This window comes from Gallinula chloropus (assembly GCF_964237585.1).
Source record: "Gallinula chloropus genome assembly, chromosome: 9".
Lineage (NCBI taxonomy): Eukaryota > Metazoa > Chordata > Aves > Gruiformes > Rallidae > Gallinula > Gallinula chloropus.
This window is the reverse complement of record NC_140094.1, coordinates 4323896-4348943: the sequence shown is the minus strand read 5'-3', so window position 1 is coordinate 4348943 and position 25048 is coordinate 4323896. Positions and strand designations below refer to the sequence as shown.

The following is a 25048-nucleotide window of genomic DNA, read 5'->3' as shown; positions in this document are numbered from 1 at the left end:
GACTCCAACACAGGTTTTCCTCCTGCCTTGAAGGCTCATTATTGCTCAGTCAGTCTCTATGTCCTTCTGTCAGGAGTCTTCTCCATGTAAAACCATGTTTGAAGTCTCCCATAATCACAAGTGATGCTCCTTAAAACAGTGACCATGTGTTTGTTTCTCCTCAGAGGACCTCTTTTTCTCATGCCACCCACAGAGGTAGATTCCAGCCAGTCCAGAAGCTGCTCCCTGCCAAGCCCACGTGCTGACTGAACCCCATCTTTCAGGGATGCCTCTGGTTCAAAACTGACCACCAGACACAGGAAAAAGGAGGAGGTAAGTGCCACCACACCTCATCCAAAGTTCCTGCCTAGTTCTAGCATGTGGCACACATGGAGATGCACCACAGTACCAGTCAGGAGGGAGAGGGGCGAGGAGGTGGGTATATGGGGCCTTGAAAGCAGCAGCTGGCTGTGGTCAGGCCAGTCCTGCAGTAGGCAGGGCAAGGACCCATGCAGAGAGCAGAGACAGGACCTGATGCTCTGACAGACACAGGGATCCCCACATGTGAGTGAGGGGAGAGACATCTGAGGCAGATGCTTAACATCAGGACACCCCAGCTGCCAGTGCTGCTGCTCCAGCCATCCATGGCAGGTGGCTCCTTCCTCTCCCTCCAGAAAGGCTCAGGGCCAACGCAAAGGTGACTCCCAGCATGGGGGTTGTCTCCTGGGAGCTCCCCAAGCCCCACACTGCAGAGGGGCCTCCCAGACAGGCAGCACTGGGTAAAGCCTCCTGGCCTTCAAACATAACAACGTTTGAAGATGGGTTGGTGAGAACCAAACCCAAGTTTCCTGCACCACGCTTTGTCCCCTGCTGCCTACACAGGGTGCTCCTCTCTGCTGGCTGGCTGATACTGGGACATTCTGGAGGTTTCCCTGGGCATCAGGCTTCCATGTCAGGTATCAGAGGAGAGAAACACCCTTTGTGCAACCTGCTGGATTCTGACAGTGAAGTCTTTGTCTCCTCACACCTACTGGTAGAATTACAGCAGCTGGAGCAGCCTTGGCCAGCCAAAAGCAAGAGCAAAACATAAATTATGGGTTAGCACAGGAACCAAGAGAAATCCAAGACAATTCCCTAGTGAGCAGTGTGGCTGGAGCCTGGTTTAATTCCAGTCCAGTGCTGAGCTCCTGCTCCTTCAGAAAACATGTCTGAAGGCCAAGGTGAGCCCTTCTCCCAGGAAACCTCCCAGGGAGGGAGATGGGGCACACCTGAAGATGCTAAATCTGTCTCCTTAAATCCACTCCAAGCCAGTAACTCATGTAGTCTTCTGGAGGAGATGGGAAAGGTCCTAAAACATCTCCCCACGCAATAAGGAGCTGCTCCTCTCCGAGAACTTCGACTCCTCCACTTGCAACTGCTTTTGGTATCACCCTGAGCATCTGCTTTTCAACCCCCTACCAGTGTCTAGACGAGCTGGCAGGCCAGCTGAGGTCACAAGATCAGCAGATGACATCAGTGAAGACTGTCCAAGCAGGGAGCTAATCAGCAGCCCTGGGGCTTGGCAGGAGGCGGACGGAGGCTGCTGTGACAAACTCTGTCTCCCCAGAAGACACACAGGGACCAGCTCTGCCAAGGCTGCTGCTGCTTGGGTTCATCCAAAGTGACACTGTGACTTGGTGTCCCACCAACGAAGGAACACTCATGTTGAGGATAACACCACCAGGCTGCTCAGCCCCAGGAGGACAACTGCACCGACCCATAAACCTCTCCATGTGGCCTCAGGAGAGCTTCATCCAGGGAAGCCTCAGCATCCCTAGAAAGGGTGGTGCTCCTTCCTCCCTTCCCACCTTCTCTTTCCTTCCACGCTCCCATCCACAGATCTGTTGACCCCAATGTTCAGTCCCACCTCTGCTGTGCCACTCAGGTGTCTGCAGAGCACGGGTTGAAACCCAGAAAGCCAAAGTAAAAGGCTGATTGGCTCTACCCACCCGTGGACATTCACTCCCCACATTTAGGGGCTCTGTGATGCTCCTCACACACCAGTCAGCTTCCAGCTGTCGGTGCCTTCAGCCCATTGGCCAGTTCAGACCAAATGTGACCAAGGTGGAGAGCTGGAGTGCTGGTGGTGTGGCTAAGGAGAGCTCAGCTCCCATCATTCTGTGAGGTTTTGGTGGCACCAAACCAGTACAACTGGTAGAAGCGTGGGAGGGTGCAACCTGTGTCCTGGGGAGTGGGTGGGAAATGAGGTGTTCTGGGGATGTCCAAACAGAGCAGGGAGCTGGGTAGAGACCAGGGCAGGGGTGTGGAGGGGACACAGGACAGATGCAAGGCCACAGGAATCCAGCTTCACTGGTTCAGCCACTGAGGAGCAGGTTTGCTCATAAGCATAATGTGACCTTCCCTTCAAGCACAAGTCTTCTCACACCTCAGAAACTTTCTTCATAAGGAAGATGGAGAAAGACCGTTTTTACCAGGGCCTGAAGTGACAGGACAAGGGGCAGCAGTTCTTAACTGCAGGAGGGTGATGGAGAGGGGCTGGGAGGCTGAAATCCTTCCCAGGGAGTGGGGAGGCCCTGGCACAGGGTGCCCAGAGAAGCTGGGGCTGCCCCAGGATCCCTGGCAGGGCTCAAGGCCGGGTTGGATGGGGGCTTGGGGCACCCTGGGCTGGGGAGGGGGTGTCCCTGCCTGTAGCAGGGGGCCACTTGGGGGGGGTCTGAGATCCCTTCCAACCCAACCCACCCTAGGATCCTACAAGGGAAGAAGATTGTCTCTCCAACCTGACACCCCTGAGCCTGGCACCGTACCAAGCCCAGCCCTGAGCCAGCCCCGTGCCCCCCCTGCTGTTACTCACCAGCTGGATGGCTATCATTAAGACTGTCTTCAAAGTGAACGTCCTATCACAGAGGTCAAACAGATCTTCCAAGCTAGGACCAAGCAGCTCTAGTACCATGGCGTTGTACTTTCCACACGGTCCAAAGTAATACACCTGGGGAAGCCCTTCAGCTGGAAGAACAGGAAAGGAATTGAGATCAGTTGGTGCCCCCCCTCCTGGGTGTAAACCTCTCACTGAGCAGGACCTTTACTGTGACTCCTGGAGCATCCTCTCTGATCCAACTCAGTGAGCAAATAAGCCTCAGCACGCACTGCAGAGGAACTGAAGGCCACATCAGCACTAAACACTGACCTCAAAGTGGAGCTGGTGCTCCTTTGGAAGATGACAAGAGCCCTTGCAGAACATGGGGCATGTCCCAAACCCTAAAGGGCTGCTTTATCAACTGAGAAAATACCCCCCCGCTGTCTGTCAGCATCACCCCACACAAAGTTTGCCCTCAGGAAGGGAGAGAAGAGAACGTTTTGCTTTAAAAAAGAACAAAGATTTAAATTTTGACCTCTTGCCACGTAAAACTAAGCAACCACAGTTATCAGGCCTAGTGCAAAGCCACACATGGAGCTCAGCACCCAGCTGGCAGGAGCTGGAACTGTCTCCTTCCCACCTAATGGCTCACCAGCAGGTCCCTCAGCAGGGACCAGACACAGAGAACTGCCCCCCCCCCCCCCCCCCCAGCACTCCCTGAATTACCTTCTGGTGGAAAACAAGAACCAGCCCAGCCCAAGGGGTCCCAGCTAACCCAGATACTCAGCACCCAGCACAGAAAGACCCCCCATCCCAGCTGATGAGAGTTCCAAAGTGCAGGAGAAGGCTGCCTGTTAGCAAACCCCATGGTTCTCCCACGCCAAAGCAGCGCCTGTGCTCGAGGTGATCCTGCTTTAGCAGGGGGTTGCACTGGGCGATCTGCAGAGGTCCCTTCCAGCCCCCACTAGCCTGTGAGGCTGTGACCAGCACTTTGTCTGAGCTGGGTCAGCACCAGGGATCTACATCTCTCAGCTAATTTCCACCACAAGCTCAAGCACCCTGGGGGTGCAGCCTTGCTGCCACGGGCTTTGCAGCACGGATAACCCATCAGACATCCCCCAGACTCCCAACAAGTCTTTTCAGCCCAGGCATCAGATATACACATCACACAGACAACCCAAAACCACTTCCAGGACCAGAATGAACTGGGGACAAGCAGTGATGCTGACCAAAGGTTAGGCCCAAAGGAAACCCGATGCTGCAGCATCTGCCCCGCGTGGAAGGCGCGGAGAGCAGACACCATCTGCTGCAGCAGGGAACCCGTACTGCAGCTCTGTGTGAGCATGGTGAGAGGCTGTGAATAACCCCTGGTGTAACAGTGAGCAGCCCAAAATACACCCGAGGAGAGAGGAGGTGGGAAGTGTGGGAAGCTCAACGCGGCGCCTGCAGCACGGGAGGCGCAGAAGCCAAGGCCCTGCACATCCACCTGCAGCTTCTTGTGGAGCCAGCGGCAGCTTCCCAGTCACCCCGTGATGGATTTCCACTCCCATGGGACACTGGCTTCCAGGGGCTGGAGATGTGGTGAGGCCAAACAAAGAGAAGCTGATGTCTTTGCCTTGGAGAAGAAGAGTTTCACACCTCTCTTCACACAGGCTCCACGGCCCAGCTCTGCTGCAGAGGGGCAACGCTCCTGAGGAACCTCAAATTCGCTACCCAAAGACAGGAGGGAGGAACCCAACGCCAAGTGAGCAGCTGACACAGAACCCACGCTCCACATGAGCTGTGCTTCAGCCAGATGGACACAGACCTGGTGGCAGTGCAGGTACACAGAAGGCCCTGATGAATCACAGAATCACAGGGGTTGGAAGTGACCTCCAGAGCCCATCAGGACCAACCCCCTGCCAAAGCAGCTCCCCAGCTCATATTGCACAGGTCGGTGTCCAGACGGGGCTGGAATATCTCCAGAGATGGAGACTCCACACCCCCTGGGCAGCCTGTCCCAGGGCTCCCTCACCCTCACTGGGGAAGAAGTTCTTCCCCATGTTGGTGCAGAACTTCCTATGCTCCAACTTGCAGCCATTGCCCCTTGTCCTGTCCCCACAGACACTGAAAAGGGGCTGGCCAGTTCCCCCTACATCCCACACTTAAGATATTTATAAACATTAATAAGGTCCCCCCTTAGTCTTCTTCTCCCCAGGCTGAACAGCCCCAGCTCACTCAGCCTTTCCTCACAGGGGAGATGCTCCAGGCCTTTCATCATCTCTGTAGCCTCCTCTGGACTCTCTCCAGGAGATCCCTGGCTTTTTTATCCCAGGGAGCCCAGCACTGGACACAACACTCCAGCATCCCAAAATGGGATGCTGATTGCCACCAAGTCCTCAGTCAGGGTGGAGAGCTCATCTTTACACATGGCAGAGCACAAAATGACGTGGGAAACAGCATAAACAGCAACTGCACGAGAGCCGAGCGTCTCCAGCTAAAATTAAACACGTTCCAAACAAATTAAACAAATTGCTTTGGAGTAGTCAACCCATTTAAGCTGATTACACTAATGAGGATCTACCCTTCCCTTCGGTTTCAAGTCGGAATAACATCCTGGCTGGCACAGGGAAGCTTTTGCTGTCGGTGTCGCCTGGGCCAGGAGCTCATCCTTCCACCTCTTCAAATGCGCCCCGTGGCCACGGATTGAAATCTACCCCTGTAATCTGCTTCTGTGGCTGGGTGCTGGTGGAGGAGGGGGGGCTGCAGGGGCAGCTGCTGCAAGGAGCAGCCAGCAGCTCTCTGCAGCCCCACAGAGCAAACACCATCCGGCTCCAGGCCGGAGTCGCTGCTGCCCAAGGCCGAGCCCATCAGCCATGGTCACAGCGCCTCTGGAGTCACAGGGAGGAGAAAAACCCACCAGCAGCTGCTCTGTGCCCCAGAGAAGGGAGTGAGAAGGTGTGAGGAGCTGTGCAGGCACCAAGGCCAGGGAAGGGGGGAGGAGGGGCCTCAGGTGCCAGAGAGAACGATGCCCCTGCAGCCCCTGGAGGAACCCAGGGTGCAGCGGGTGTCCCCCCACAGCCCGTGGAACAGGCTCAGGCCCCACCTGCAGCCCGTGGAGAGGCCCCACGCTGGATGGAGCAGGGGGAGACAGACAGGAGATGCTGTGACCTGCGTTGGAGCAAGTCCCTGACAGCACCTGCAGCCCGTGGAGAGAGACAGAGACACAGAGATGAGTGAGGGAGAGAGAGAGAGTGAGAGTGCCCCACGCCAGAGCAGGTTTGCTGGGAGCACTTGTGACTCTGGGCCTGAGGGACAGAGACATGCTGTGATTTGTGACTGCCCCCATAGCAGTGACCCACACCAGGCAGCTGGGGAAGGGCTGAAGCCCTGTGGGACAGGACTCACACTGGAGAAGTTCATGGAGGACTGTCTGCCATGGGTGGGACCCCACAGTGCAGCAGGGGAAGGGGGTGAGGAATGGCCCCCCCAGCTAAGAAGGAAGCATCTCGTGAGGAACTGACCCAAACCCCCATTCCCCCAGTCCCCACCCCTCCCTGTGCCACAATGGGGAGAAGGGAGCGGACTTTGGTGGGCATCTGGCCTCCAGCCAGGGTCACACACAGAGAAACACCACTGCACAGCAGCAGGGCCGGAGCAGTGCTGTGACTCAGGGGTGGCTGCAGTCAGAGGTGACAGACAGCTCCCTTCCCACCACTGATGATGTTGGAGATGACTGACATGTTTGGGAATCAGGAGTGTTCCCAGCCTGGCTTATGACCGTAAAGCTCCTGGCTAATTTCCTTGCTCCCCTGAGCTTTGGTACTCTGCTGTGAGGACTTTTAGTTCTCTCTCACTTATCTGAACAGAGTGAAGAGCACCGGTCTGGAGCATCTGTCAGCGTCCCACCGTCTCCTGCCTGCCTCCCCGCGACGTGACACAACCCAGGAGGCAGCTGGCTCACTGCTGGCTTTGGCTCCTTGGGGAGAAGGGGCACTCAGCAGAGCATCACTTAGTCAAAACCAGTCCCAGCTGCTCCTCTCCCCTGCCCAAAGCCCAGCAGGGAACACAGCAGCAAGGGCTGCCCCAGCAGCCACCTCCTCAAACCTCGACTGGCCCTCGTGCTGTCTGCCTCTGCTCCCAGCCCCGTGACCCCTCATCACCCTATTCCAGATGGCATCTCAGCAGCATCATTAGGAGCTCCCACCCCAACGTCCTCCTGCTCTGTTTCTCCACCAGCTGCCAGACTCTCAGCTCTCCTCTGCCAGCTTTTCACACCGTCTTTCCCCTGCTCTGGCTGGGCAATGAATCATCCCCCTTCTCGCGGCTGCGAAATGCTCCGGCGTCCCTGCCCGGCAGGACGGGATGCAGCAGGACTTCCCGCTTCAGCTGAAGGGAGGGGAGATGGAGCAAGGAGCTCCCCTTGCCCTTGGCTGTGGAGGAGGCCCTCTCCAAACCCATGAGGCATTCAGAAATGACAAGGGAGAACATCCCAGGCTGGATCAACACCTTCTCCCCCGGCCACAGCAGAAAAGGCCCAGCTTTGAACGGGAAGGGATGATGCTCAGCACGCAACGGCTTGACAGTTGTGTACAAACCCTGAGTAAGACAGAGATACTCCCATCTTCCAACGAGTCTGCAAGTCAAGCAGGGCTTCCACAGCAACCCCAAGCTTCACTCCAGAGACCCAGCACATTCCATGCATCTCCTCGGGATGCATTGAAGCCCTGCTGTAGTTCCAGTGGCTTGTTAGTATCTGAATCTATCACACACACCCCCCAGCAAAAGGCATGGGAAAAGGAACAGAAGAAAAACAGAGCTGGGAGGGCCAGAAGGAAGAACAGATTTGTTCCCACTGCTGGTAAAGATCCAAACACTGGGAATTTTTTCTCTTGCAGTTGCAGAAAAACAATTTTCCCAGCGGTCACGTTATAAAAACAGGATGGCATCGCCCTGCCCGGGAGCGGTCCAAGCCGGTTCCCTGAATTCCCTGGAGTAAACAGCTCCTCACATACACAAAGAAAGGAGCAGGTTCAGAGACAGCACTACCATGGGGACATCCACATTTGTATTCACCCCCCCCTAAAAACCTTGGACAGGGTAAGCTATGGGAAGACTTCCAGAGTCTGGGAAGTGTTTACAAGAGTTATTTTAACCCAGCTTGAGAAGCTCCAGCCTAAATTCAAGTTGGATTATCTACCTTTTCCCCTGGGGCAGGGACAGGAGAATATCTCAGCAGGTTTTGTCTCCTGTAGTCAGCCCTGCTTTGTGCTCTGGGTTTGCTGGTGCGCTCCGCGGAGCCCGTATGTTCTCCTGAAAGGTGTGAGGAGCAGTGATGCTTCCTGAGGTTTAAGGGAAGGGTCACGGCAGCCAACTGCAGGCAGCAGGATCTGCCCCAAAAGCTGGCCCATCATTCCAGTACAGCCACGCTGCCAACCACCTCCCCAGGATGCTCTTTCTTCTCCAAGCTCAGCTTCCTGGTTTGGAGGCTCTGGGCATCGGCTCCGCGCTGCCGGCACACTTCACGGCTGAGATCACGGGGAACTGCACCACGACAGACCCCGTGAGGGAAACAGGGCTTCCTGCTGCACCACGGGTCACCACACCGCAGGTCACCACGTCATGGGTCACCACACCATGGGTCACCACAACGCGGGGTCACCACGCCACGGGTCACCACACCATGGGTCACCATGCCACACATCACCACGCCGCAGGTCACAACGCCATGGGTCACCATGCCATGGGTCACTACGCCACAGGTCACCACACCTTGGGTCACCACACTGCAGGTCACCACCCTGCAGGTCACCACACTATGGGGTCACCACGCTGTGGGTCACCATGCCACGGGTCACCATGCCGCGGGTCATCACGCCTTGGGTCACCACGCCACAGGTCACCACGCCACAGGTCACCACACCACGGGTCACCACACCACCATGGGTCACCACGCTGTGGGTCACCTCGCCATGGGGTCACCACGCTGGGGGTCACCACACTATGGGGTCAACACGCTGCGGGTCACCACACCACAGGTCACCGTGCTGCAGGTCACCACTCTGTGGGTCACCACACTGTGGGTCACCACAATATGGGGTCACCACGCTGCGGGTCACCATGCCGTGGGTCACCATGCTGCAGGGTCACCACGCCACAGGTCACCACGCCTCAGGTCACCACGCTGCGGGTCACCACGCTGCAGGTCACCACGCCTCGGGTCACCATGCTGCAGGTCACCATGCTGTAGGTCACCACGCCGCAGGACCTGTGCCCGTCAGTGATGGCCATGGCCAGCCCGGTGCCGGTGGTTAACACCAAGGAGGAATTGTTTCCCGCTCGGTTCCCCTCAGCTGCTCTGCCTGCTGAAAAGGAAGTGAGTGGCAGGGTTGGGCTGCTTCAGTTCCACCAGGTAACGGAGCAGCTGAGGTGATGAAGGGCTTGTTTTGCCATGGCTTTTTTTGCCCTATTGAGAGCATCTTAAGGATGTCAAACCCATCTTAATGGCTTAAGACCAACAGCAGGACTTCTTGGAAGCAGGACAGCACCCAGCAGCACACAGATTTACCTCCAGAAGCAGTGCCAAGGAGGAGGATGCTATTTGGCAGACGACAAACTGCTGAGAAAGCAGCAATAATGAAAGACTTCTGCTGAGTCGCTCCTCTGCTGTCCAGAGAAACGTTTTCATTCGATCACACCGAGTCCCAAGCGGATTCTGCCCTTCATCAGCTCATCTCCATCGGAGACCGCCAGCCGGATGCAGAGCTTTCACCAGCTCCCTACCTACTTCACAGAATCACAAGGTTGGAAAACACCTTTAAAGATCATCAAGTCCAACCATTCCCATCCTAAGCTGAACCAGATCCCTGAGCACCTCATCTACCCTTTTTTTTAAACACACCCAGGGGTGGGGACTCAGCCCCTCCCTGGGCAGCCTGTGCCACAGCCCCACAACTCTGCCAGGGAAGAACTTTTCCCTCCCATCTGCTCTGACCCTGCCCTGGGGCAGCTTGAGCCCATTGCCCCTTGTCCCATCTCCTGTCCCCTGGCTGAAGAGACCATCGCCCACCTCTCTGCACCCAGCTCCTTCAGCTGCTCCTCAGAGGATTTGCCCTCCAACCCCTTCCCCAGCCTGGTTGCCCTTCTCTGGACTTGCTTCAGGACCTCAATGTCCTTCTTAAGGTGAGGAGCCCAGAACTGGACCCAGCACTTGAGGTGCAGCCTCACCAGTGCCCATTCCAGGGGCACAATCCTCTCCCCAGACCTACTGGCCACACTGGGTCTGACACAAGCCAGGATGCCTTTGACTTTCCTGGCCACCTGGGCACACTGCTGGCTCATATTCAGCCTGCAGTCACCCAACACCCTCAGGTCCTTCTCTGTCTTCTCCCAGTACTAAGAATTTCCTCCCCATCCATGTGCCAAAACATCCATAGGGTGAGTTAAGTGATAACTTCAACAACCCACATGTCCTTGCAGTGATCAGGAGTCCTTCCAGCCAGGATGGTGCAACAACATAGAGCAAAAACCAGCATGTACAGGTGGGACTCATCACTGATCCAACAGCACCTGGGTCTTGGATGACAGGTCAGGCTGGTCCAATTTAGGATGGTGTGGGTTTTGAGGGGAAAAAGGGAGGTTTTGGATTAGTAGGTGTCATGGTTTAGTGTAGCTGGGTCCTGGTAGAGAAGGGGGAGCTGCAGGGATGGCTCCTGCAAGAAGCATCTGGGAGGAACCTGAGTGAGTCTGGCTTCCACCGATTCATGAACGCTGCTGTGGGGAGGTTGAGCCCCAAGGAAAGGTGGCTGCAGAAGGGCATTTTTTCTGGGTCCCAGCACCCCACCAGCCCCTTCCACACCCTGCCCGGTGTCAGCAGATTTTGATTTGCGATGATAACCGCAAGGAATCCTGGAGGACTGAGAGATGTCCAAGGACTTTGGGAAATCTAAAAAGGAAACCGCCCTGATTTCCTACTCAAATATTAATGGACTTGCTTTAAAAGCATCTGAGAGCTTCCAGTTGATGAAGCCTAAATTTAGCCCAAGGAATTGAAATCTTCTGATGTTAAAGGAGATGCTGAACCGTGCGCGGGCAGAAAGCCCTTCACAACAAGGGAACTGCTGCATGAAAACCCCCCAAAACTCACAAACCTGAGAGTTTTGGGGCAGTAAAACATCATCTCCCAAGAGATGTACAGTGAGGCAGTGTGGCAAGAGGGTGGGTGATAGACCCAGAGCATTCTATTTTGGAATTTGAAAGGTCTGAAGTCAGAGAGAGATCCCTTGAGTTCAGGAATCCATTGGACCACCCTGACTTCCCAAACTTGTTCATGAGGTTTGAGAAGTGGAGGGAGAAGTCTTTCCTCACTGGTAGTGAACTAAGCCAATGCCCTCAATGTGGGCAATCAACACCCTGAAATGAGCACTGAGGTCTGTCATGGGGACAGGAAGAAGGGAAATGATGAGAAGTGACCCAAAGGTGCTGCAAAATGCTTTCTGTGCCAACGGCTGCCAGGGTTGGACCATCCTGCCCAGATTAGTAAGTCACTTATTAAATACTTATAGCAACTGACATGTCCTGAAGTATTTCCTAGTGCTTCAGAGAGGGAGGCTGCAGAGCTCATCCACAGCACTGTATCATGGAATCACAGACTGGTCTGGGTTGGAAGGGACCCCAAGGGTCACAGAGCTCCAACCCCCTGCCACAGGCAGGGACACCAACCTCCAGGCCTGGAGCTACACAAGGTTGCCCAGGGTCCCAGCCAACCTGGCCTTGAACACCCCCAGGGATGGGGCACCCACCCCCTCTCTGGGTAGCCCGTTCCAGCCCCTCACCACACTCTCTGTAAGATCTTCCCCCTAATATCTAATCTAAACCTTCATTCCTTTAGTTTTAATCCATTCCCCCTTGTTCTGCCATTGTCTATCCGTTGAATCCCCTCCTGCTTATAAGCTCCCTTCAGGGACTGGAAGGCTGCAATGAGGTCCCCCCACAGCCTTCTCTTCTCCAGGCTGAACCAGCCCAGCTCCCTCAGCCTCTCTCCGCAGGGAAGCTGCTCCAGCCCTCACATCATCCATCATGACAGCTATGAACAAACCTTTCCACACAACGAAGCAGGACACAAACACGCTTCACGAGTCACTCCATGCCAGTGCAACCCCGCTTTGGGGTGTGGAGGGACAACCCCCACCCAGCTGCTCTCTCATGCCCCAAACCAGCACCTTCTGTGGGGTGATCTTCCCCCAGTGCCGCCCTGTTTCCATCAAGGTGGCAAACATGAGGGGGATTTCTGGAGATGAAAGCCACCGCAGCAGCAGTTAATGGGTAGGTAATTAAACAGGGCTGTAGACGTCTTGCATTAACCACTGCTTATGTGGTCTCCAGTTACTCCAGCTCCCTTGGGGGGAGGCGGGGGAAGTGTAGAGAATTCCCAGTGAATCATAGAACTATAGAATCATAGGGGTTGGAAGGGTCCTCCAGAACTCATGGGGTCCAACCCCCTGCCAAAGCAGCTCCCCAGCTCATATTGCACAGGTCGGTGTCCAGGCAGGGCTGGAATATCTCCAGAGAAGGAGACTCCACACCCCCTGGGCAGCCTGTCCCAGGGCTCCCTCACCCTCACTGGGGAAAAGTTCTTCCCCATGTTGGTGTGGAACTCCCTGTGCTCCAACTTGCAGCCATTGCCCCTTGTCCTGTCCCCACAGACACTGAAAAGGGGCTGGCCAGTTCCCCTTGCATCCCATCCTTAAGATATTTATAAACATTAATAAGGTCCCCCCCTTAATATTCTAAGTGGTGCTGGTAGTGGCACCACGCTCCCCCACTATGACTTGTTTACATCCATTGGTGTAATAAGCCTTACCAGCAGCTCAGCTACATGGACACATGCATATGCAAATAGGCATTTGGAAGAGGTGTGGTTATTCCTACCACCCTCATCCTCCTTGGGCCCACAGCAAACAGAGCTGCGCGGCAGGGGGAGCTCCCAAAGTAAACACACAGGCTCCATCCTTCGTTAGAGGTGAACTCGTTTGCAGAGCAGGAATTGAAACCAAGCTGTGGAAGCCGTGGGCATTCCCTATGTAACGGCGTATCCCTCCCTCCTGTATCCCTCCCTCCCAGGGTACGTTTCGCTCGTGGGCTGTGACTCATCTCTTGTGGGGGCTGGGGAGAGTGGAGATCTCCTCGCTTTCCTGAGATTCTCTGGAGTATCAGAGTCCTCCCCAGCTTCCCACCCCACCACTGTAGAGCCTGGTTATGTTTGACATCCCCCCCGCCCCGTCAATGTCACCTCCGCGTCCCGGAGATGAGGCGCTGGCGGCCCGGAGCGCTGTGAATCACATGTGCCAAGGTGGGATTGTGAGGGGGTGGGAGGTGAGGGGGGGTGGGGAGCATGACTCATCTGCCAGTGATGCAAAAATAAACTACTACTGAATCAAAACCGCGTGATTCCTTCGTTCCCAGCACAGGCAGGAGCTGTCACTATGTGGGAACTCCATCAGCCACTCACCATGGCCAAAGGAAACCTGGGAATGAGCACTGCTGCACCCTGCCCTCCAAGGCCGAGCTTGTAGGGATGGCATTCCATACCCCAGCCTGGGAAGAGGTGCCAAATGTAGGAACCTAGAGTGCCCGGTGCTGGTGAGGCTGCACCTTGAGTGCTGGGTCCAGTTCTGGGCTCCTCACCATAAGAAGGACATTGAGGTCCTGGAGTGAGTCCAGAGAAGGGCAACCAGGCTGGGGAAGGGGCTGGAGGGCAAATCCTGTGAGAAGCAGCTGAGGGAGCTGGGGGTGTTCAGCCTGGAGAAGAGGAGGCTGAGGGGAGACCTTCTCCCCACCTCCACTGCCCTGCCAGGAGGGTGCAGAGAGGTGGGCGATGGTCTCTTCAGCCAGGGGACAGGAGATGGGACAAGGGGCAATGGCCTCAAGCTGCCCCAGGGCAGGGTCAGAGCAGATGGGAGGGAAAAGTTCTTCCCTGAAAGAATTGTGGGGCTGTGGCACAGGCTGCCCAGGGAGGGGCTGAGTCCTTTTCTTTTCCAACCAGCAGAGCTGGACAGAAAAAACCCCAAGCTTATTGGTACAGCTCATCTCAAAGCCTCAGGATTTGCCTTCCATGTCTGTCGGGAGGCTCTGCAGGAGGGGCTACAGGAGCTCCCTTGGATGTGGAGAAGCATCAGCTTTATGGCCGTGCAGACAGGTAACTTCAGCATCCAGCCATCCTCCTGCAGCACAACTCAAACCAGCTGCTTGGTGGCATCAACATCCAGAAAAGGACCTGCAGGAGCCAGGACAGATCGCAGCCAACAATCCAAAGGATGGGCAGTGAGAAAATCACAGCCACGTTCTCCTGTATGTCCATGTTACACATGGGAAAGAGCAGCTCAAGCCAACAAGGGAACCTGAGGCTCAGACATTTGTCAGGTGGGGATGGAGCTCCTCCACTTGCCCATCAAGCTCGGTGGCCCCACTGTCCAATACTTTTTGTGAATGACAAGAAGCCAAACCTTTCATCCATGAACTTGAAGTACAGGGGACACAGATCTCACATGCTCACATGTCTGATCTGACACTGGAAGTTTCTGTCAGCCCCAGGAGGTGTAAGAGCATCCAGTCAAGCCTGTAAGAGCATCAAGTCAACTCCTCTTGTCCCTGAGGTATGGAAGCAGCAGATTTTAGTAGCTGTATCAAGCCTCAGAGCAAGGTGAAGCCTGGGAGAAGAGGAACCAGTACTGGGGAGGAGGGCAACACCTGGAACAGGCAGGCCTCAAAAGTGGTTCATAGAGCAGAAGTCTAATTTGGGGCAACACCCATCAGGCTTGGACTTCTTGTGGGCAGCTACACTCCCCACATCCGTACCCAGGTAGGTCCTGTCCAGCCTGGAAAAGAAATTCAGGAGAGGCTGTGCCACCACTAGTAAAGATTGACCCTGGGGACAGCCCAGCCAGGATGAGTCTTCTATGTCAGGATGCTCACACATGGACCAGGAACCATGAAACGGTGCAGTGTGACATCAGCATCCTACAGGCCTGCTGACAGAGTGACATGAGTAGTGTGCACACAGGCTGCTAACACTATGACAGCGCTTGGTCAGCAAGCAGATGGCATCCCAGGCTCCTGAAAGGAACCCTCATCCTTCCCTGAGGCTCCCTATGGCCCGGCCATCAGGTCCCTGACTCGGTGCCCGCCGCTCCCGTCCTTCGCTCCGCTGCCTGCAGTAAGGGGAAGTGGCCACGTGCTATTTTTGGGTACTGTAACATTTCATTCCACAGCCAGACAGAAGAGACCAGCAGATGGTCACTTGCCTCTTTGGTGGGAGGCGGGTGGAGAAGAGCTCAGGGAAGAACCATGACAACTCACTTCTGTAAGCAAACACCCCTCCGTACATCCCAAGGTAGGGAGTGACAGGGAGTGGCTACAGGGAGGCACCAAAACATCAGGCAGAGCACTGATTGCCTGCAGAACCACAGCAATGACACCTGCTAGTCAGTTCTCCTGGCCCAGGGCTAGCTCTGGGAGCTACTTCTGAATCCATCTGATACACCCACCAGTGCTGAGATCTTTTGAGAAGCCCTAAAGAGAGCTACTTTCATAGGCCTTAGATGCCTTGAGGAAGCTTCTCACTGCTCCAGTACATCTTAATTCATCATGAAACATGTCTTCAGATGCACGAGACATGAGAAAGCAGCTCTTCTCCTCAGCTAATCCAAGCTGACTAGTGACCTTCACCCGAGTCATGCAGCAGATGAAGATGCTGGTGCTGATGGGATGTAACAGCCAGAACTTCCCTGCCTTGCTGGAACGTCTTTCAGCATCGATGCTGATGGAGCTCAGGGCACGGGATGCTGTGGAGATGCCGGAGGAGGAGGAGGAGGAGGAGGAGGAGGAGGAAGGTGCCATGCAACCACACTGCTTCCTCCATTCATGCAGAAACATCTCCCATGGAAGTTCACCCCAGGAGTTAGCTTCTGATCCAGCCATGGATCATTAGGCTGTTTGCTACACTACACCGAGGAGGACACAGAGCTAGGTCACTACCTGAACAAGAAGAGACTAGTGTCACTAGCTTGAGGTGATGGCACCCGATCCCAACACACATCCTTCAGGCTACAGAACTGCTCTAAAACTGTGAGGCACCCAAAAGTATCCCATGTGATGCCCTGCAGGCCCAGCCTCTAGAGTCAGCAATACAGAGCCAGCTGGAAACCCAACCTTAGGTGTAGTTCTTGTCCTATCAGCACCATCGGGCACCTCATCCCTCCTTAACAACAGTGGTTGGGCTTCTGAGCGTGGAGGTTGCACTTCTTGACCCACCATGCTGCAAACAAGCCACGCTCAGGTTTTCTGCAGCCTTCAGCACCTAAGAGCATTCTCCTGGAAGGCCAACTACCACAAGCCACTTCCCTCCAGGCTTGTCCCAGCTTGACATGGATGCATCCAGTCACATACCTGAGACCTAACATCACACATGGAACTATCCTACAAGAAGGTTCCTGCTTGATCCATGGCCAGGTAGGTTGGACCCTCAAGAACAGTGATTAGTATCCATGAGTAAAAGACTTTAAAAGTTACTCTGGGCACCTGGGAAAACTGAGATCGTCATCTGAATTCTTCTTCTTGGGAAAAAGAACATTTTCCCCCAAATGCTGCAGGTGATGAGGACTCTGACCTCTCAGAGAGACACCACTCGCTGAGACCATCTGGTTGCACAGGCAGTTGGACTAAGAAGAGGACCGCGTCGCTCCCGCGGCATCCCAGCACCGATAATGACTCTTCAGCAGCAGGAGGTCTGCAGTCAGCCACGTTATTTGGCAAGATTAGTTGGCTGATAGAACAGCACATCATGGGCAATGCTACCCACCATGCATCTGGACACTTCTAGCCTTGGTTTGATGAGTCCACAGCAGCTTCAAGCCCGGATTCCTGGCTGCTGGAGTTGAAGCAGTTGGAGTTTCGAAGCAAGGACCATCAAGGGGAGCCTGGCATTACCAATGTTGCTGAGAACAGACCCATCTTCTCCCCAGAGCTGGCACATATTTAGCACCAAGCTGTTTTTTACAGCCAGCCAGCCTTCCCCAAGCTCTCAGACACCAAGTTCAGGCTCCCTGATCCCGGCAGTCTGACTCCACCAACATTTATTGTGTTCTGGTTCCAAGTTCCATGGAGAAACCAGAGATGTGGCTCACATCCTCCTCCCGAGCTCCTGGTCTATCTCCAGTTGTTGCAGCAGAACTGCAGTGTGAGAGCTGCTAATGGCACTGGGCAGATGATGGGAGCTGGGTCTGCGATGCTCGAGGGACCACGCGAGAGGCGGTTCATGAGGCTCCTCAGCAGCCTCCTGAGAAACACCAGCAAAAAGGCTGGAGATGACAGTCAGTCTCCCCAGGAAGAGAGATTTGGAAGGCAAGGTCTCCATGTCTGATGGCAGCACATCCAGGAATACCTCCATTAGTGTCAGACAGGGCAGAAATGCCCTGTGTGGGTGAAGTGCTGGAGGTGGTAGCTGGCATTACAGGACAACGTTAACCCTTCAGACTTGTGTGTGGCAGGATGCCACCACCAGACACAAAGCCCATGAGGTGACAACAGAAGAGCAACCACGTCCTGGGCTGCAGCAGACAGAGCGTGGCCCTCAGAGACTCTGCCCCTATGCTTTGCTCTCTTGAGATCCCAACTGGGGTGCTGTGCTCTGGAGTCCCCAATATAAAAGGACATGGAGCTGTTGGAATGGGGCCAGAGAAGGCCATGAAGATGATCAGGGGCTGGCACCCCTCTCCTGTGAAACCAGGCTGGGAGAGCTGGACTGGTTCAGCCTGGAGAAGAGAAGGCTCTGAGGAGATCTTACAGCACCTCCCAGTCCCTTAGGGGGCTCCAGGAAAGCTGGGGAGGGACTTTTTAGAAGGGTCTGGAGTGACAGGATGAGGGGGTGTGGTTTAAATTAGAAGGGGGAGATTTAGATGGGATATTAGGAAGAATTCTTCCCTCTGAGGGTGGTGAGGCCCTGGCACAGGGTGCCCAGGGAGGTGGCTGCCCCCTCCCTGGAGGTGTTTGAGGCCAGATTGGATGGGGCCTGGAGTAGCCTGGGCTGGGGAGAGGTGTCCCTGCCTATGGCAGGGGGTGGGACTGGATGGGCTTTGAGATCCCTTCCAGCCCAAACCAGTATGTGACTCTATGTGCACCTTATTTTAGTAGACAAGCCCTCTCCAGAAACACCACCGGCACCAGTATTCCCGATAGGGACAACTTCCTTGGCTCCCAGATTTTACTATCTGGGAGGAGCAAAGAAGGTGCAAAACATGGAGTGCAAGAGCACCTGGTCTCCAGGGGATGTGCCACATGGAACTAAGGAAAACTAATGGAAAAATGATTGGACCAAGGCCAAAAGGACCGATGCAGGACCACTGCTCAGGGGTGTATATCAGGTATGAGTATCTATCAGCTGAAGAGTGCATCCTCTGCAAGCAGAAGTCAGGCCCATCCAGGGAGAGAAATCAAATTAGAAGAAAAGGTGAAATAAATTAACATTGGGAACCTTGTGAGACTCGAGGCCAGTGTATGGTCAGGGCACAGAAGGAGCTGAGATCTTTGCTTTGGAGAGAGATGCTCACATGGGTAGTCGTGCCCGTGGGAGAGCAGCGCCCGTCTCGCCAGGGTTAAGGACCAACCACAAATTCCCAGCAGGAAAAGCCAAACACTGCTAGACAGGAGTTCAAGCCCAGAAGTAGGAAAAACAGACAACTTGCCAGAAGACAGACAGACAGAATCCAAACCACCCTGGGCTTGTCCTGACAATCTTCCCACACCTGCTGTGGACTCACACAGAAGTACCCGAGCCCAGGGGCTTTTGGACTCTCTCAGGACTCAGGAAATATCCATGAAAACAGCACTCCAGGTTTTAATTAGCAAAGCTTGAGGCTTCCTACACCTCTCCCTTGCTGCTAAGACATTTCCTCCCCTTTCTGAAATCTGTCATCCTGTATGTATGTAACTGCCCCCCCCACCCCCCCCCTACCCCCATCAAGGTCCTGATGTGTTTACAATGATGCTCAGGCAGCTGTTTCCCACCTCAGGCAATCCTCACAAACCCAACAACCAACAGCATCAAGGTCCCTATAGAATCATAGAATGGCATGAGTTGGAAGGGACCCCAAGGACCACAGAGCTCCAACTCCCTGCCACAGGCAGGGACACCAATCTCCAGGCCTGGAGCTACACAAGGCTGCCCAGAGCCCCATCCAACCTGGCCTTGAGCACCCCCAGGGATGGGGCACCCACCCCCTCTCTGGGCAGCCCCTTCCAGCCCCTCACCACTCTCTCTCTGTAAGAATTTCCCCCTAATTTAAACCTTCCTTCAGCTTCACCCCATCCCCCTTGTCCTGCCCCTGTCTGCCCTTTAACAAGCTCATTCCCCTCCTGTGTCTCTGCTCCCTTCAGGGACTGGGAGGCTGCAATGAGGTCCCCCCACAGCCTTCTCTTCTCCAGGCTGAACCAGCCCAGCTCCCAATAACTCCCACCTCCCATAACCCCCCAGGTACCATTAGGATGTCATTCTGACCGAACCTCTTCCCAACCTTAGGTGAGGCTAAAAGAATTTGCTTGGATTGGGAAGCTGGAGGCAGAATCCCCAACAATCAGGATGGTGACGCTTTGTGATGAAATGGGAGGTTCCCATAAGGTCTGGGCAGGGGTACTTACCTGCACTCCCGAGCTGTTTGTAGAACCTGTACTCGAGGTGAAGCTGTGGCGCCCGCGATTTGATGGGTTCCTGAAGCAGGGGAGAAAAGAGAAAGGTTGATTAGAATCAGTTTGACCAAGGAGAGCTGTGCCCTACACGTGGAGACCTGGGACTGCGCGAGAGGAAACGGCCTGGAGGCAGAGTCTAACTACAGACAGCATGGTGCAGATGAGATATTGGGGGGAAGTTCTTTCCAGAGAGAGTGGTGAGGGGCTGAAACAGGCTGCCCAGAGAGGGGGTGGGTGCCCCATCCCTGGGGGTGTTCAAGGCCAGGTTGGATGGGGCCCTGGGCAACCTTGTGTAGCTCCAGGCCTGGAGGTTGGTGGCCCTGCCTGTGGCAGGGGGTTGGAGCTCTGTGATCCTTGGGGTCCCTTCCAACCCAGACCAGTCTGGGATTCTGTGACCTCTTGTGGTCCCTTCCAGCCTCCCCAGTTCTGTGATTCAGTGAAACAAGGTGAGAATTAAAAGCAGCCCGACTTGTGACATGCGCTCTGGAGGTGGGAAAACTTCCTCATTTAAATACAAAGCTCATCCACAGCAAGGAAGTTGAAGAACCCAATTCAAGTTCCACAAAGCTCCTGGTCCTTGAGGAATGACCCTGGGTGTTGTTTGGAGGAAAGTCAAAGCTGGGAGCGATCGAGTCGCGGGTTCACTCTGCAGGTTGTGGCTGCCCACAGCGTTCTCATGGGTCACTAGTCTGCAGTTCTGAAAAGGTTAGACTCTCTTTTTAAGTCAGAAGAAGGATTTTTTTACAGAAATTTGGGGATTCAACTTCTGGCCAAGGAGGTTAGCACTTGCCTGAGCCATCCCCTCCATTGGCTCTCAGTCGCTCCTCAGCTTTCTGCTGTTTGAAAGCTTCAGAGGTCACAGAGCCAAACACAGTGAAACCAGGAGTGAGAAACATTCTGGAGGCAGAACCTGTGCTGCAGGCAAATATCAACAGGCCTGTCACCTAAGCTGTGCCCAGTTCTGTGCTCCCTGGTATAAAAAGGACAGGGATCTCCTGGAGACAGTCCAGAGGAGGCTACGGAGATGATGAGCCAAACGCTCCGACAACACTCCATCTGGAGTGAGATATGGATCCGGAGAACCAACAGAGTCCTGGATGGACAAGGCTCAACCCAGGGAGCAGGAAGAGGTGGCAGATACACAAGCAGTGCCAGTCACTGGGAGCCAGCAGGCAGCCTGGAGAATGGGACTCAGCTCCCACCAGTGTAAGACAGTACCAAAGGCGACAGGGGGTGGGCTCAGGGTTGGGTTTTTTCTTCCCTTTCTCAAGAATCTACCTTAGTTTAAGATAATTTCTCTGAGCTGAGGGTGAGTGTGGCCTCAAGTGAGAGAGTCAGGGCTTTGTCCGACTTTTTAGCCTTAAATATAAATCATTTAACACCCCCCAAATCTTCCACTTACCAGTTTGATCGCTACATATTCGTTGGTGTAGAGATTTTTACCTGCAAAGAGAAAAGAAACAACACCTTTTAGTTCCCCATCCACCACTTCCAGCTGGAGAGACAACGCAGAGAGAGCATCGCTGATGGGACAAAGCTGCCTCTTCCCACTGATGTTCCTGCCTTTCCCAAAGTCTAAGCCTCAAAACCCACCAGCCACGGGGTGTCTGCCCTTCTGCACAAGGTAACCGCACGTTCCAGCAGCACTCAGGTGTGATGAGGGTGTTTGAGGGGCACCCCTGACCCATTTGGGTTTGTTACCCCCCCCCAGAAGTGATGAGTCAGGGCATCATTTTGTTCAGAAGCATCTGGGATCTGCTGGAAGTGGAATGATTTAATCCTATGATCTGGAGGGAGCTTCACTACCTTAATCATGTTGAAAGGATCTACCGTGGAGGTGCATGAAACCAACCTTTGTACCCACACACGGCTTTTATCTTCTCCAGCACTGACAAACACCATGGTGCAGGGCAGGACGAGGTGATCCTTACCATCTAGTAAGACCAATAACCCTCAGCTGGTGAAAAACCCATGTTAAAAGGACAACTCCCCTTCTCAGGAGCCCAAAACACCGCATAGGGACTAATGTGGTACCAGCAAAGAGCCCAGGATGGGCGCAGCCGGGCAGGCACGCAGCCAGCTGCCGGCACTGCGGCTCCGTGCACTGAGCTGGGGCTGGAACGTCTGGTACAGCAGCTGGAGGTGAAGCCTTCCCCTAGGAGCCTGTCTGAAGGGAGCCCTCGGCCCCTGCAGCGATCCCTGGCAGACACACGCAGCCACACGCATCAGGGAGCATCTCTCCGTGCGCGGTGACGCTGCCAGTTAGTGTATCGCTCAACATCCTCCAGCTCCTCTGCCAGGAAACAGGAGTGATCACCATCCCCCCCCACACACCACCCCCCCCCACCTCCTTGGGCTGACAGCAAATGTTCCTAGAGAAGGGTGCTCAGGGACTCCTGTACCTTGCTGAGCATGGAAACTCCCCGTGACCCTGCGCTGGGAGCCCCGAAAACCCCCCGTGTCCTGGGCTGCACCCCCAGCAGTGGGACTGGCAGGGCTGGGAAAGGGGGATTCCGCCCCTCTGCTCTGCTGTGGGACACAGACCCCACCGGCAGTGCTGCCTCCAGCTTGGGGGTCCCCTGGACAAGGAGGGACACTGAGCTCTTGGATCAACTCCCAAGGAGGCCATGGAAATGGTGTGAGGGCTGGAGCCCCTCAGCTCTGGAGCCAGGCTGGGAGAGCTGGGCTGGCTCAGCCAGAAGAGAAGGCTGCTTCTGGGGAGAGCTCTGAGCCCCTTCCCAGCCCTCAAGGGGCTCCAGGAGAGCTGGAGAGGGGCTGGTGCCCAGGGCAGGGAGGGCCAGGACCAGGGTAACAGCCTTCAGCTGCAGGAGGGGGATGGAGAGGGGCTGGGAGGCAGAAATCTTTCCTGGGGAGGGAGGAGGCCCTGGCACAGGGTGCCTGGAGAAGCTGGGGCTGCCCCGGGATCCCTGGCAGGGCTCAAGACTGGGTTGGATGGGGCTTGGGGCACCCTGGGCTGGGGGGTGTGTCCCTGCCCATGGCAGGAGGGGCTCTTCCCACATGAACCAGCCTGAGGTTCTATGGTCTGTTCCATCACTCTGACATCTCTGCTACCTTTCTGACCTCGTCCAGTTCCACCATAACCATGGAGAAGGGCAGCCTCCCCGCCCCCAGAGCCCGTGGTTTTACAGAGTGCTGACATTCAATGCTCACCACTGCTACAGCACAAGCCACACTTCCACTGAGCGACAGCTCATCATGCCCCTGGCTGGGAAGTTCAGTTTCCTTCTGAAACCAACACTGCCACACACCACCCCATCTGCAGCCTGGCTGGAGAAAGAGCATCCAAGCAACCCCGCTTCACCCCATCGCTCTGGGTCAGACGCCGGGTTCTGCATCCCCCTCCCCATTTCAGCTCATCCACCAGCCCGAATCCAACCGCGCTGCTCCACGTGCTTCCCAGATATCAAAGGAACATCCCTGGGGCTCTCTGCATCCACAGCATGATCAGCCCTAAGCAGCGAGCCCAGCGCTCACAGAACATGGCTTCTGCACAAACATGGCATCTCCTCCCCAAACAACCAGCCCACGATGCACCTTCAGCTGCCAGTTAAGCTCCATCCAGGATGGGGGGAGCTTGTGGTTCCTCACCACCTTCGGAGCGTTATCGCTGCTCCTGAGGGTCAATGAAAACTTCTCCAATGTGCTGCTGAAAGCAAGACCACCCATTCATGAAGAGCACAAGCAAGCTGGTGAGTTCATCCCAGAGATGCAATAACCAACCCTCAGCATGAACCTACGTGAGTGAGAACCTCTTGGCTACCCGAAGTGACTTCCCTGATCAGTTTATTTATCATTGCCTGACATGCAAATGATTTTCATTCCAACTCTAAACACAAGTTTGGGGAAAGGGGTATTCCTGTCAGCCAACCTGTCCTCAGCATCCCCGAGTTCATTAGCGCAGTGGGCACGTAATTAAAACCAACGGCCGCTTCCCCCTGCTCATTTCAGACACAGCTATGGTTTTGACTGGGATGACTACAGAGCCCAGTGCTCTGGGCTGCAGCTCACTGGGCTCTGAGGTCACCCAAAACAAACGATGCGTTCACACAGCCATCTGTCTGGGCAACCAGCTGCAAGACATCTGGTCTGAAGACCAACAGACCACGAAAGCTCAGGGGCTGCCGGGCCGGTTGAGTGGCGGAAAGGCAGTAGCCAGATGGCCAGTCGGCACACACCGCTCTTCACCAGAGTCAAAGCCCATGGGAGAGACCAAGGGCTGGGTGATGGGGCCCAAACGAGGCCACGCTGAGGGATGCTGAATAGAGATGTGGCCAAGGGGTGGGTGATGGGGCCCAAATGAGGGCACGCTGAGGGATGCTGAATAGAGATGTGGCCAAGGGGTGGGTGATGGGGCCCAAACGAGGGCACGCTGAGGGATGCTGCATAGAGATGTGTCCAAGTGCTGGGAGAGCATCTTGGCTGTTACTTTAAGAGGGCGCCACGGCTTCCAAACCAGAAGCCCAGAGCAAGACTGAGCAGCCCAGGAGCTTCAGAAGATGATTTTTTTTTCACCTCAGGCAAGACATTGGCGCTGAGAACAGTCTCTGTTGTTGGGATTGTTCCAAATTTGCATCTCTGGCCTCTCCAGCGTGCTCACTTGGACTTTATGCAAATAAACCCAGTGCTAACAGTTAACGCCTCCTGAGTCAGAGGCCTCTGGTGAGCCAGCTCCACGCCTGGGAGACGAGACAAGCGCACGCGGCGCTCGAGCCGGGGGAACTGTACGTGTCTGTAGCCCAGACCCCGGTGCCAAACCGCTCATCTGCAGAGCGCAGCCCACCGAAACGGGCGCCTCTTACCTAGCCTGAGCTCTCCGAAGTTCCCACACCCAATCTTCTTCCCCACTCTGAAGTTGGGGCCCACCATAAGGACGCCGGAAGACGCCGATGAGCTTGGTCGCGAGCCGTGCCCGCTCCTTCCCGGCATTCCTTTCGTCGTCCGCTGCCTTTCATCCTTTTCCCTATTAGGATGGTCCATGATCTTAGTGAAATATCTCCGCCAGCAAGCTGGCAGAAAGGAATGGGGAGTACAAGCTCTTCTCCTCAGAACAGAACTATCTATCCCAAAGTATCTGAGTCAGGGTTCCAGAGAGTCATGGAAACACGTGGAGTTCTTTTGGCACCGTATCCAGTTTCCTAATGCATCTTGATAATGTACCAAGGGAGTCGATGATGTTCTTGAGAACTCAGTAAAGGCAGGTTGCTTTTGGTTTCTTACCTAGGGGAAAGAAAAAGGAAGCATGAATTAAAACAATCACTAATTTAAAACACTGAGTAAGAGATGCACCGCGGGGCCAACGGCCAGACCCGTCCTGGCCTCATGGAAAGTAACAGCTACATGGGAACTTCACCCTTTTCTAAACACTGTTCTGACAAAAAGCCCCAATGCTGCAAACAGATCCCAGAATCACAGAACCACAGGGGGGGAAGGGACCTCAAGAGCTCATGAGGTCCAACCCCCTGCCAAAGCAGCTCC

General features: G+C 55.0%; 1 protein-coding gene across 1 annotated transcript in view; it reads right to left on the bottom strand.

Annotated features, from left to right (window-relative positions):
• Positions 1-24773, bottom strand: part of CSNK1G1 (casein kinase 1 gamma 1) — a 46887-nt gene extending 22114 nt beyond the window's left edge. Inside the window, exons 1-4 of the mRNA XM_084268085.1 lie at positions 24373-24773; positions 20955-20995; positions 19505-19574; positions 2831-2982 (exon numbers count right to left, since the gene is read on the bottom strand). Coding sequence (XP_084124211.1) covers positions 2831-2982; positions 19505-19574; positions 20955-20995; positions 24373-24550 — 441 coding nt within the window. The 5' untranslated portion in view covers positions 24551-24773. The remainder of the gene's footprint in view (positions 1-2830; positions 2983-19504; positions 19575-20954; positions 20996-24372) is intronic.
• Between the last annotated feature and the right edge of the window lie 275 nt (positions 24774-25048).